Genomic DNA, 13892 nt, shown 5'->3' with positions numbered 1-13892 from the left:
ACACCCCCATTCCAACTTGCAGGATCCCATTCCTTCCCAGTCCGTGGCCTGGGTTTAGCAGGAGACACCCTGGGAGGCTGGGAGTTCAACTCGCATCGTAATTCAGTCAGTCACAGGGGGAGACTGCGGGTCTGATTTTCAGCCTCTCAGCCCTGTGGCTACAGCGGGTAAGGGTCTCCTTCAGGGCAGACATAGAAGCTTTCAGGTCATTTACAGGGCCCTTGAGCTAGGAATTCGAATCCCTGAGCTCATCCTTTTCTTTCCCCACTTTGTCCAGTAACATTAGAAACGACCAGCCAATCTCATCATACTTGTTATTTTGAGCAAAATGTTCAAAGGTATAACATACATGGTTGCCTAGATCCTTGCTTATGCGTCTCCATTATGTTGGGTATCTCTCTTGCCAGGGATTCTCAGGCTGCTTTTACTACTGGATAGAGAGTCCTCAGCATCTTTAAATCTAATCATATTAGAGAGCCCGTTCCAGAAACCACAGACCAAATCAGAAAACTCATCTTTAAAATTCTGTTCACCTGGAATCATTCTTGGTACCAAAATCTGTATTAGCATTCTCCAGAGAAACAGAACCAACCAGCAAGATGTATATTTATGCTGTGTCCAGTAGGCTCTCTGGAGAGAGAGATTGATGTATTATAAAGAATTGAAGGTATTGGCTCACATAGGTGTAAAAGCCAGCAAGTCCCAAGATCTGCAGGGTGAGTCAGCAAGCAGAAGACCCAGGAGAGATGATGCTTTAATTCCAGCCTTTTTTTTTTTTTTTTTTTTTTTTTTGCGGTACGCAGGCCTCTCGCTGCTGTGGCCTCTCCCGTTGCGGAGCACAGGCTCCAGACGCGCAGGCTCAGCGGCCATGGCTCACGGGCCCAGCTGCTCTGCGGCATGTGGGATCTTCCCGGACCGGGGCACGAACCCGTGTCCCCTGCATCGGCAGGCGGACTCCCAACCACTGCGCCACCAGGGAAGCCCTACTCAGCCTTTTTGTTCTATTCAGGCCTTCAACTGATTGGATGAGGCCCATGCACATTGGGGAAAGCAATTTGCTTTACTTGGTCCCCCAACTCAAATGCTAATCTTGTCCAAAACACCCTCACAGACACACCCAGAATGCTGTTGCACCAATGTCGGCTGAAAAAAATGCACAGTCTTAAAGTTGAGAATGATGTTTTTCTCAGCGGCTATACCGAGCACTTAAGCCCAGGAGACAGCCTCTCAGATAGCTCTAAGGGACTGTTCCGAAGAGTTAAGGGAAGAGCCAGCATATATAGGAGTTTTTGCCAAAAAATCCAGGTAGTTGAACATCAGAAGATTATTCCTAATTAAAGGAAAACCAGACATCTCAATTAATGAATTTAGCACTCTTCTATGTATGGGAAGATGCAAGAGTCTGGGCTTAATGAAATTATTCCTTTAATAGGCACCTTCACTATCTTGGGCCAGTATCCTGTTTTATTCCATCCTGAATCCTCTCAAAGTGCACTGTCAAGGGTGGCTGCAAGTGACTGATGGCTTGATGGCCACAACATCCTCTGTTTACTGATACGGCAGGTCCACAGCAAATATCAGGGCTCCCCCGGCCCAACTGACACATGAAATCAACCACCAGAGGTGACATCAGAAATGAGGCCTGAGAACAGGGGAGAAAGTCAGGTAGAGCAGGGTTGGCAAGGATGAGCAGAGGCGCTCCAGGTGGAGAAGCAGACATGCAAAGACCCTGGGCACATGCGTTATCGCCTTGAATTCCCATGGTCCCTGAAACTGAAGAACCGGCTGCCAGATGAGGTCTAGTCAAGCTCACGCAGCTCGCAAGGAAGGGAAATGGGATTCAGATGCAAGGTGGTTCAGATCCAGTGCTGTGCGAGCTGCCTTGAGTGGCCTTCTCCTCCGAGGTCACCTAAGACCCGCATTCCCCTAAAAGCACCTGAGCAAACGAGAGATGCTCCCTGCTGACAGCACAGGCTTCCTGGTGGAGTTTCTGCGCTCTATTCCTGTCTACCGTCCATCCATTTCCCCAAAAGGGACTGACCTCTTCTCCCCTTGGGACAGCTCTGCCCTCAGTTTCCCCTTAGATCCCACATCAAAGGTTGGTTACCTGGCCCACTCTTTGAATTGACTTGAAATGCTCTATGGCTTCTGCTTATGAGTACTTCACTCTGAAGTAAACCCTGTATTAGTCCGCCCCGGCTGCTGTAACAAAACACCACAGACCGGGGATGCTTAGAACTGAAATCTCTTATCTCACAGCTCTGGAGGCTGGAAGTTTAAAGTCAAGGTGTTGGCAGTGTTGGTTCCTTCTGAGGGTGATAAGGGCAGGATCTATTCCAGGCACTAGAGAATAGAATAAGTAGCCACTGAGATCTGGAGGCTCTAGAATGTATAGTCACATTTGGGGGGGCCAGAAGCCTGGGCCTGATCATTCAGGGAGCTGCAGGAGACACGAGGGAGGGCCCCATGATCCCACACAGCGCTGTTTTCTTCACAGAGCTCAGACTTGGAGCCAACCTCTCTGATTCTCTTGTTCTCTATAACCATTTGGTTTCAAACCTGTGTTACCGTCATTTTCTATCAGTGAGCATTTCTGCTAATATTTTCTTTACTCTAGATTGGTGGTGTTGCAGGGGATGGAGGTGAGGTAAGATCTTGTTTGCCTGTTGTCATATTCTGGCAACAAAGCCAGGTACTGAGTATTTCCTTAGTAACTGAAACAGTCCCACAGTATTTCATCTAAAATACGTATCTGTGTGACTTCTAGGATGCAGTGTTCCAGAGAAGGCATTAGCAGATAGTTCTCGTGGATCATCCTCTGGTAACCTTGTTGTTCTTAGGTTGCGTTCAATCATGATGAAGCCCATTCATGCACTTTGTTTCATTTTAGCCTCACAACATTTTTTTTTAATTTTTATTTTATATCAGAGTATAGTTGATTAACAATGTTATGTACGTTTCAGGTGTACAGCAAAGTGATTCAGTTATACATATACGTGTATCTATTCTTTTTCAAATTCTTTTCCCATTTAGGTTATTATAGAATAACGAGCAGAGTTCCCTGTACTATACAGTAGGTCCTTGTTGGTCATCTATTTTAATTATTGCAGTGTGTACATGTCAGTCCCAGACTCCCAATCTGTCCCTCCCCTAGCCTGACAACCTTTGTGGACAAGACGTGTTGCAGGTGCACCTTTACAGAAAGGTGACCTGAGACTGGGAAAAGTTAAGGGATAGCTCAAGGTCACACTATGATTAAGATCCTGACCCCTTGCCATGGCTCTGAGACGCACACGTCTAGTGCCCAGCCAGAAGAGGAGACACTGAGAGCAGATACCAAAAAGGCATTTCAGGTCCTGATTAGGTGTCATGTGTGGGACAGACTGGAAAAGAAGGAAATGGTCCCAAGAGTGTTAGTAAGGGAACAATTTGAGAACCTCACTCTAAGTATAACCCAACAATAGTCATGGGACTTTATATTTGCTCCTGTCCTAATGAGGGCAGAGTTCTCATCAAAGAACCTCATCCTAACCGGAGAGCAAGGTGGGACATCGCTTTGAGCTACATTTGACTCTCAGCATATTTGTTTAAATTGTGTCTTTGGGCAACATTTCTCTTGGTTGTTAAATCACCACATATAAAGCCTCTCACATCTGAAAGAAAATTTCAGGGACAAAACCAACATCCCTTCCTACAGGAACATGTCATTCATTCATTCATTCATTCACAGACAGGTGCTGATCGGCTTTCACGCTGGGGCTGGCAACGTCTCCCTCTGGCTGAAGCCGAGCTGCTCTCCAGAATAAAGGAAGAGGGACAGCAATGGCCACAGCCAGTGTGGAAGGTGCCAAGTGCTGACTGAAGCTCCGGGGCTCTTAAACCGTCCGGGGAAGGAGCCTGGATTCTAATTTGCTGTGGGTCTTTAGGCAGAATCACTTCATCTTTCAGGGCCTCTGGTTTTTTGGGGGTTTTTTGTTTCATTTTGTTTTGTTTCATATGTAAATCAATGGATAAGACCAGCTGTTCTCTGAGACTTCTTCCAGCTCTGTGATTAATTCTGAGTCTCCATTTGCCAAACGGAAAGCCAGTGGTACTTCTATAGTGTTTGTGCCTCTCATAGACTGTTTCTTCCTATTCTATAGGAGGATTTCTGTGTGTATGCTAGACAGTGCCTACCCTAAGACTATCGCTTGGGAATTGGAGCCAAGAAAGCATCATTGCTTATTTGCTGAGTGGCCTTGGACAAGGCTCTTGGCTACTTTCTTTTTTTATATATAAATTTATTTATTTTATTTATTTATTTTTGGCTGCTTTGGGTCTTCGTTGCTGCGTGCGGGCTTTCTCTAGTTGCGGCTAGTAGGGGCTACTCTTCATTGCGGTGTGCTGGCTTCTCATTGCGGTGGCTTCTCTTGCTGTGGAGCATGGGCTCTAAGTGCGTGGGCTTCAGTAGTTGTGACTCGCGGGCTCTAGAGCACAGGCTCAGTAGTCGTGGCACACAGGCTTAGTTGCTCCACGGCACGTGGGATCTTCCCGGACCAGGGCTCAAACCCGTGTCCCCTGCATTGGCAGGTGGATTCTTAACCACTGCGCCACCAGAGAAGCCCTCTTGGCTACTTTCAATTCAGCTTCTTCATCTGTAAGTAGGAATATAACATCTGCCCTGCCTATCTCTCATGGGTAGTTGTGAGTAACAATGTTAACTGTGTGAACAGTTCTTGGTAAAATATAAAAGGGTGTCCTAATGAAGGGATGATTCTGAATCTAATTCACTTGATGGTGGGCTCCTTGTCTTGTTCATCAGTGCCCAGCACAGTGCCTGACCTTTGGAAAGTTCTCAGGAAACATTTGCTCGTTGAGTGCATCAATGAAAGCATGACCACAGGGCAGAAGCTGAGGACGAGGGATTACACCTACCAATTCGTTCCCTAAGCACTAACCTCCTTCCTCCTGCCACAGACAGTGTCCAGGAGTTTACATGTTGTAAAGAGAACTTTGAATTATTCTGTGGTTTAGGGCGGAGGAGCTACCTGGAGGGGAGGCAGGGAGGAACATGCCTGCCTGGAGGATTAGTAGGTTTGCTTGTTATTGAGAAGCAAGGGGGATTAATGAAAAGGAGAATTATACCAGCTTCTGTTGGTGCCTGCGACAGAGCTTACCATGACACCTGGCCTATTTCTGATACATTCTTACTTCCAGGACACAGTCCTTGAGGAGTGTTTACAGGACACTACTACCTGTTGGCCTTGAACTCAGGTTATTGTTTCCCCAGCCCCACAGGACTGAAGGGATGAAGCCTAATTCTCTGCTCAGCTTCTCCACCCCCTGGTCCTTACCGCAAATGCCCACACAGTTTCCTTTCTTCCTTTTCTCCTGAATCTCAGCCCTGGACCTTGGCAGCCCTGAGCCCCAGCCCCAGTGAAGCTGCTGAAAACCCTACTCAGCTTCTCAGCGTCTCTGCCCAAACCAATTACTAGTCAACAAATGCCTTGAGAGGAGAAAGAGGCCCAGAAGGTCTGGCTTTCTCCAATGAGTCTCCCTTCTCCCTGGGAGTCTGGCCCTTGATCGCTCTCCAAAGCTTTCAGAAGGATGTCTTGGCATTCTGTCTAATGATTCTGGTTGCTCTCAGCGGGAGGTTGAGTCTGTACAAATTAATCCATCATAGGCAGACGTGGAAATCCACTGGCATTTTTTCAATGCTCCTCAGGTAACAACAGCCAGGATTGAGAGTCCCTGACCTAGGCTGATATTCTCACTGAACAAGGAGGAGACTGCAGTCCAAAGAGGGCCAAATGACTTACCCAGCCACCCGATTTGTTACTAGGGGAGCTGGGACTCAAACTCAGGTCCTCTGAAGTGCAGGCTAGTGTGCCTTCACGGCACTAGGCCAGTCTCCCGAGAGCCTCCCCTTCTGTTTCTGCCTCCCCCTCCCCTTGTAGGCTGGCACGTTGCTTTAGATTATGAGATGGACTGCACCCACCCCCTCCCTGCCCGTGCACTCCCTCACCCATGGGTGCTTCTGCTCAGCCCCCCGCCCTCTCCCCACTCCCAGTGCAGACCGGGAGCAGACCACCTACTTGTCCCAGACATGCAGTCAGCTGTGGCTCTGCGCTAATGGGCCGGGATGGCCTAATTACAGCCCAGGGCTTCCTGAGTAATTCCGGGCCTTCTTGGGACTCCACAGTGCCCCGTTCCTCTCCCCCATCACGTTTCCTCCTTTGTCTCAAATGTGCCCCCGCTGCTCAGAGAAGCATTTAACTCCCTGCCCCCCACTTTGCCCTTTAGCCCTTCCGACACCCAGATCTTGTTACAGGCTGGGTGAAGGGCCTCCTGTTGTGGAGAGCCCCTGGTCAGCCTCTGCCTGCATCCCTTCCCCCCATGCTAACCGCTAAGCTTTGCTTGTTGATTTCCTCCCGGGCCAGACCCAGGTCCTGCCAGCTCTCCCCTCTCTGACTGCATGACTCATGGCTGGCTCTGGAGGGACAGGCAGAGGCTCGGCTCACCAGAGGAAGACAGTCCTTCAGGTGACCCCTTCCCAGCTCTGTGGGGACCCTCCACTTCCTCCGAGTGGCACAAGGGCAGGAGGTCCTGGCAGTGGGAGGGGGTCTAGGGACCAGACCAGGAGCCTCTCAGGCCTGGGTTTGCATCCTGTCTCCACCCTTCCTGCTTGGTGATGGTGGGCAAGTCGCCACTCTCTGCACCGCGACTTCTCATCTGTAAAATGGGGCGATGATCTCAATGTACGGTGCTGGGGACGTACGAGAGACTAGGCAGGCAAACGTTCACTGCTCAGAGAGACGGGATCTTCTATGTGGGAGCCGGGAGCCCTCCCAGTGGCCGTGACCCAAGAGAAGGCAGGTCACAGAGAAGTTAGGGTGAGCCGGGGCCATCGTGGGCACACCGACATCGAGCCAGGGCAGTGAGAGAGGCCAATGCCTGCAACACAGGTCCTGCCCCACGTGGAGCCACCCCACCGGATGTCCTCCAGGCCACTGACCAGGAGACCTGCGTGGGCTCTCAGAGACGGGGTCAGCAGCGGCAGTGGAGAGGGAGGTGACCCCTTTCCTGCCGGGCCTCCTTCCACTTGCACTAGGGGCTGCAGCTCCTGGGGGAGTGAGGAGAACGGTGCGACCCAGGCTTCTGCTCAAACCGACACCCTGGGCCCGTGGGCACCCAGCCTTCCCCAGCCAGCAAAGGTACGCAAGAGCTTTCCCAGAAAGAGCAGCCCGAGGGGGCTGGAGGGGAGAAGCAAAAGAGAGGCCTTTACTCTCTGCCTTTTCTCCCCGCTGTTGGCGTAGACACCGTGAGAAATCCTTGCAGCCGCCGTGCCCTTAGGAGCCGGGAGCAGAGGACGAGCGACGAAGATGGTGGCTCAGGAAGGATGGGGGTCCCACGGAAGGAGGGAGGGGCTCCCACTGGATCCGTGGGCATCCTTGTCCAGATGAGATTTCTCAGGCTTTTCCTGAGTCCAGGCTGGGCCTGGGGACCATCCATCCAGGGGACAAGAGTGGAAGCCACAGCAGTGGTTATAGAGAAAGAAGAACCAGGGAGCTGGGGCAAGCCCTGGGAGCCACGTTCTTAGAGCAGGAGGGACAGAGGCAGGAGGAGGGGTCCTTGTGGAGCCACAGGGCCCTGGGGGACGGTCAAGTGCAACCTCAATGTTATAGATGGTCTGAGCGCGGATGGGCAGCGACTTGCGCAGCGTCACTCCACGCCCTCTGATTCCCTTCCACTTGCACAGCTTACGGGGGCCTCTCCACCTCCAAGTGGCTCTGCTTTTCCAGCCCCGGCTGGCCCAGGCGCCAAGGGCAGAGCTGGGGTAAGGATAGGCACAGTGGCTTTGCCGGTTCCCAGCCATGCCTGCCGGGCTGGGGCAGGTGGTCCCTGCCCGGTGTCGCCCTGTGCCCTCGTTGGGCCATGTTGTTCTGGCTGCTGTGCTGCAGACACAAGGGCAGGTCAAGCCGCTCCCAGACCCCAGCCAGCCCATGACGGCAGGCATCTCAGCCGGTGCCGCCGGCAGGCCACGTGAGCCGAGCCCACGCAGGCCACAGCCCCGCTGTGTGTGGGAGGCGGTCATGGGCAGGAGGTGGCAGGGAACGGCTGGAAGGTTTTTATTGGCCCTGGTGGGGCTGAGTCTGTCTGGGCCCCAGTTTAGATCATCACCGGAGGATGGGGTTCACTGACTCTCTGCTCCACTTAGAAACACTCCGGGAGGGAGGTGAGAGGGGCACCGAGGGGGTGGGAGTGTGGGGGGAGGCTGGGGGCAGGCAGCAGGTAGCCCCGGCCAGGGTGGACAGCAGTGGTGTCTGCATTAGCGGGGACAGGGCCCCGAGGCCGCAGAACTGGGTCACGGCCACTGGGAGGGCTCCCGGCTCCCACATAGCAGATCCCGTCTCTCTGAGAGGCCCACCCGGCTTCTGGTTTCCGCTCAGGGCCCCCTGGGGCTATCACGTCACCTCTCTGACTTGGAGGATTTGGACCAGCTCCCACGGAGCTCAAAAACTCCAGGATTCTGTTACAAAGGGGATGGTGTAACAGCAGAGTTCTGGGGGAGAACCGAGTATGGGTGTGAGAATTCACCTCCCAGGCCAGGCCTGGGGGGCAGCCCGTGACCCGGTGCCGAGATCACCGAAGAAAGCCAGGCTTTTGCGGTGCCTTGACCCCGCGGGGGCTAAAGCTGTTCTCCACAATTCCTGTTCTCATTAGGCCAGAGGGTTCTTTTCTTCTGACCCTGGGGCATCTGACGTGCCTTGGCCAGAGTGACGGCCACACTCTGCTCTGTGTCTTCAGGGTTGGTACAGCTCTGAGAGGTGGTGACTCTGACCTACATGGCAGGCAGGAAGGGCATTAAGGTCATCTGACCCCTGGCTTGAGCGCTAGACTGGGCTCTTTAAGGAAGAGAAGAGTGTCTTCATCCTGGCGTCTCTCCCAGGCCCTAGGCCAGAGCTGAGCAAAAGCGGGGGGTCCACAGCTGTTTGGTGAATCACGCTCTTCAAGTGTATACTGAGCTTTCCCTGCCGTGTGCCTAGGCTCCGAGCCCAGGGCAGGGGATGGGAGCCGTGGCCCGCCCATCTTCCTGGGGCCCTACAATCTAGTGGAGTCCACCAGAGAGGTACCAAGGATTTGCTTTCACTATATTGTGACTTCTCTCTCTATGTATCAACTAAAAGATTCAGAAAGTAGTAGCTCCAAGAGCTCAGAGAAGATGCTGGAGTAGTCAGGGTGGACTTCCTGGAGGAGCTGCCCTTTCTCTGGGTTGTAGCTGTTCTCACTCACTCACTCACACTGGGAGGGATCCACTTCTCAGGCTTCACTTTCTTGGCTTTCTCCTCCCTGTCACCTGACTCCATTCCTGGTCCCAGGTGCCTAAAGGTCAGGGGCAAATCCTGGGGTTGGGATGGGGTTGGGGCAGGAGGTCAGGACAGCAGTCAAAGTCCATAATGAGTGTAGGCATCCAGGCCGCTCTCCAGAGTAGGACAGATGATCCTGGATGGTTGTGGCCTTTGCCCAGAGCTGTCCAGCTCTCTCAGCCCCCAACCTGAGTGCACGTGTGGAACTACGGCCAAGCCCTGAAGTCAAAACAATGAGTGCCCTCCAGGCGCAGGCCTCATGCCAAATGCCAACGCATGTCAGCTCGGGATGGGCTCACAGCCTGCAGGTGAGATTCGCAGCCCCACTTCACCGGTGGCCAAGCCGATTTAGAGGGTCAAGTCAGTCGGCAGACCTGGGCTCTGTGGCTTCGAACCCTGGGGTGTCACAGTGCCCACTGCCAGGCGTCCACTTCACGGGACAGCCTCGGGACACCTGCCCTCCTGGACTGATCTCTCCCCTCTTCTCTTTGACCCTAGGTGCCCCAGGCCCTCCAGGACCGAGAGGACTCAAGGGAGATGTGGGCGTGAAAGGGCCTGTTGGCAGCAGAGGACCAAAAGGAGACCTCGGCAGCTTGGGCCCCCCAGGACCTCAGGGTCCTCAAGGGCAGCCAGGGGACACCGGGCCTGTAGGAGAAAGGGGGCCAGTTGGCCTGCGAGGTTTCCCAGGCCTCAAAGGCTTGAAGGGCAGCTTTGGAACTGGAGGCCCAAGAGGACAGCCAGGCCCCAAAGGGGACGTGGGGCCTCCAGGGCCAGAGGGGCCCCCAGGGTCTCCAGGGCCAGAGGGGCCGCAGGGAAAACCAGGGATCGCTGGGAAGATAGGGTCACCAGGCCAGCGGGGGCCCATGGGGCCAAAGGGCGAACCAGGAATCCAGGGTCCCCCTGGCCTCCCTGGGCCCCCAGGCCCACCAGGGAGCCAGAGCCGCTATTGAGGAGCGGCCCGGTCCCGGACACTGCCACGCAGAAGGTGGGGAAGGGTGCTCGGGTGAGGAGAGACCCCTGAAAAGCCGCACCTGCAGACATTGTGGTCCTTCGGTCCCGAAGAGCGTGCTCCCAGGCCTGCCCCTGCACCTCCGGGCTTCCCAGTAGTGACTATACCATAGAAGGCAGCCCCGTATACACACACGCACATGCACACGCACATTTCCCTGCTGGCCGGGGGGCTGACTGGGTTTCCGTGGCTAGGCGGGAGGAGAGGGCAGGAGAAGCCCCCTCGCCTGTGGCTGAGCCTGCCGGGGAAGCGGCTACCTCGGGGCAGCGGTCTTAACTCTGGCTCTGAGCTGGTGACCAGCGCTAGTCTTTCTAGCATCTTCACACCCATCCTAGCTGGCTGGCAGTTCCCTGAGGCTCCCAGGGGTTGAAAAGACCCAGGAAAAGCTTTGCAGGGGATTATGGTTCAAACTCGAGGGACGAGGTGGATTTGGCAACCATAAGACCTTCCCTGTAACCATGGGAGCAGCGTCCTGGGAACTCACACGGGACACACCTGGGCCCTGAGCACTGTGTCCCCAGGAGTTCAGCATTTTTTTCCCACATCTCCAGAAAATTCCTCGCTTCATCCTTGCGTCCACCTCTCAGGAGCATCTCAGAAGGAATGCAAGCAGGAGCTTCATCTGCACCGGGACACTCTCCAGGCCCTGGAACGTTCTGCCAAAGTAGAAGGCCCTGTTCCGATCCGGGGGGTGACCGCTTTGTGGCAACTGGGGGAGGGCTGACCGCCGGGCTGCTCTCCCTTCCCTGCGCCTGCCCTCCTCCTGACCTCACCCCACCGTGACCCAGAATGGCCCCAGGCCTCTCTGCAGGGGCAGCTGGACCAGATGAGGGTGAGGGGCCCCAGCTCCCTTTGATGTCACCCCTCACCCACCTTCATCCTCCTGTGCAGCCAGCAGCAAGGAGGACTGGGACATCCCCAGTGAAGCTGCCCCTCCTTTGTGTTCTAACAGATAACGACCACCCCTGGGATGGGGGCTTACAGCTGTCCCCTCCCCAGCCCGACCCAGAGACCGGCCCCTCTCCATTCCAGAAGCCTTCCCCCTTCTTGTAACAGGTGTGCAACTGGCTTGCACTCCTGCTGCCCTCACTGCCGTGTAGTTCTCCTGTCTACATATGATATCATGCCACGTAGTATCACCGACTCAGTAAAGAGCTGTTTCCAGGAGGGAGGTGTCTTCTGGTCCTTTCTGCTTGACCGGGACCGTGATGTCTTCAAGGGCTCCACCTCACCTGGCCTTTGAAGGGGAACCAGTGCACAAGGGGTCCCTTAGATATTCACTCCCACTGTGGAGTCCAGGTCGGACCCCCTGGCCCTTCACTCTGGAAACACTGAGTTCTGCTGGGAGTTCCCAGTGGTCCTGCAGGGGCCAGGGACCAAGCGTGGCTGAGGGATTACCCACAAGCGAGCAAGAACCCAGTGGAAGCAAGGTGAGCCTACTAATCTCGCAGCAGGGCCCTAGAGCTCTTGCGCTAGAATGAGATTGGAAAATAAGACAGGACACCTGAGTGATACCCCCTGCTCCCCCGTCTTGTCCCCAACACAAGGAGATAAAACAGAAAAGGGGGAGGAGACCAGACCTGCCCCAAAGGACCTGGCCCTCCAGGGTCCACAGGAAACAAAGGACAGCTGGGTCCTCTGGGAATCAGCTGGGCCTGTTCCAGGAATCGGGGGTGCGTGAAGGGGCTGTGCCCTCGGCTGGCTTTCAAGGCATAAGTCTTAGTCCGTTCAGGCTGCTGTAACAGAACACCACAGACTGGGTGACTTGTAAGCAGCAGAAACAACATAAATGATGAGGGTCATCCACCCTCGTGACCTAATCCCCTCCCAAAGGCCCCCCCTTCCTGAACCCATCACACTGGGGGTTAGATTTCAACATAGAAATTTGGGGGGGTGGACATGAACATCCAGACTATGGTAGCATACTAACCTCATTCGTCAGTAAAACATGGCCTAGTGAAAGCCCTGTGCCTTGTTTTGCTTTTTTACTTTTTTTTTGGGGGGGGCAGGGGTTGTGGGGATCGTTAGTCAGAATTTTCCAGAGAAAGGAAGGCTGAGAAGTGTCATGATCTGCCATCCCCAAGCTGGAGGCCCAGGAGGGTCAATGGTATGGTTCCAGCCCTAGGGCAGAAGACAGATGTCCCAGCTCACACAGTCAGGCAGAGAGAATTCTCCCTTCCTCCACCTTTTTGTCCTATTCAGGCCCTCAACAGGCTGAAAGGCTGCCCATCTGCTTTAGTGACGGGCCATCTTCTCTACTCAGTGCACCCATTCAAATGCTCACCTAATTTGAATGCTCATCTCTTCCGGAAACCCTTTCACCGATACACCTAGAAATAATGTTTAATCCGACACCTGAGTATCCCGTGGCCTGGTCAAGTCAGGCTTGAAATTAAGCCTCATAGGGTGTTTGGTAGAGGAAGCAAGCAGAGAGGTGGAAGGATGGGGATGGGGCCCCAGGGACCATGGTACGAGGCGCCCACCACTTCCTTACTCCCCGTGGTGGCTCAGGGTCCCTGCCCCACCTGCCCCCATCAACAACTGAGAATGTGCTGGGCAGTGAGTTAGGTACTGCGGGGTTACAGGGCTGAAGCCGCCTTGCCTGGGGGCTCGCCTCTCATAGAGGAGGGGGCAGTAGTGAAAGATACGTCTCCGCCTCGTGCGGGACAGGCTGGGGGCTGGAGAAGAAGGGGTCGTGGCACAGAGGTAATGGGCCTTGGGGGAGGCAGTGAGGACCATCCAGTGGTGTCATTTCACAGTCTGGGTCCCCAGGAAACCCTCCAGGAAACTCTCACTACTCACTGTCCCTGGTGGGGTGGATGACACGCCTGGCAGGGGTACCCCTGGGTGGGAGGGGCCGGCATGGGCGCAGGTACCCAGAAAGCTGGGCCAGGGAAACAAGAGCAGGAAAACCCAGGCGTCGGAGCAAGCCAACGTCCCAGAGTCCAAATCCAGAAAAGTTAGGTCTGGGATGAATTCCAAGGGATGAGTTGGGGGCCAGAGTGAGAGACGGCTGCAAGGATGGAAAACTGAGTTGATTTCAGAACATAAGCAAACACACATAAGAAAAACTCATGGGTCCTGGACAATGGCCACCAACACATCCCTGACCGTGTGGTTTTGGGGGATCAGCTTGATTTGCAGGCACAGGGTGGAGACGGGCCCTTGGGGTCCATCCACGCAGTCACCACCACCTCTGGTTTCCCTGGTCACAGAAGCCCTCTCAGGCTCCAGCAAGGAAATCAGGAGGGGGCAGTCATGACAAGGATGCAGCGGGTAAAATCAGGGCTATGGAAACTTGAAGTACAACTCCATCTCAGGGTGACTAGACGTGGAAAGCTGCCAACGTCTCAAGCATCCATCTTCACTCCAGAGCACCAGCCAGTCTCCTATCTCTCTTCTCTCAGGGGCCCCTGACCTCCCCTTCCTGCTACTCTTTGTACCCTTTCTGTTGACCAGCATCTTCTGTTTGCACGAGGCCCAGCATAACAGGGCGATGGCTGACCACCAAAGGACCCGGTCCTACAATCTCTAGT

The 13892-nt window shown here is 54.3% G+C and overlaps 1 protein-coding gene across 6 annotated transcripts in view; it reads left to right on the top strand.

Moving 5' to 3' along the window:
• SCARA3 (scavenger receptor class A member 3) overlaps positions 1–11523 on the top strand; it is a 41520-nt gene extending 29997 nt beyond the window's left edge. For 5 of the 6 annotated variants that reach the window (XM_033429814.2, XM_049711740.1, XM_033429813.2 and 2 more), the window contains 2 exons: positions 6420–6521; positions 9846–11523. In XM_033429814.2, coding sequence (XP_033285705.1) covers positions 6420–6521; positions 9846–10297 — 554 coding nt within the window. In that variant the 3' untranslated portion in view covers positions 10298–11523. The remainder of the gene's footprint in view (positions 1–6419; positions 6522–9845) is intronic. The other variant, XM_049711738.1, reaches the window with a different exon arrangement.
• Positions 11524–13892: the final 2369 nt, after the last annotated feature.

This window comes from Orcinus orca, chromosome 6 (genome assembly GCF_937001465.1).
Source record: "Orcinus orca chromosome 6, mOrcOrc1.1, whole genome shotgun sequence".
Lineage (NCBI taxonomy): Eukaryota > Metazoa > Chordata > Mammalia > Artiodactyla > Delphinidae > Orcinus > Orcinus orca.
This window is presented reverse-complemented; position numbering and strand designations above follow the sequence as displayed.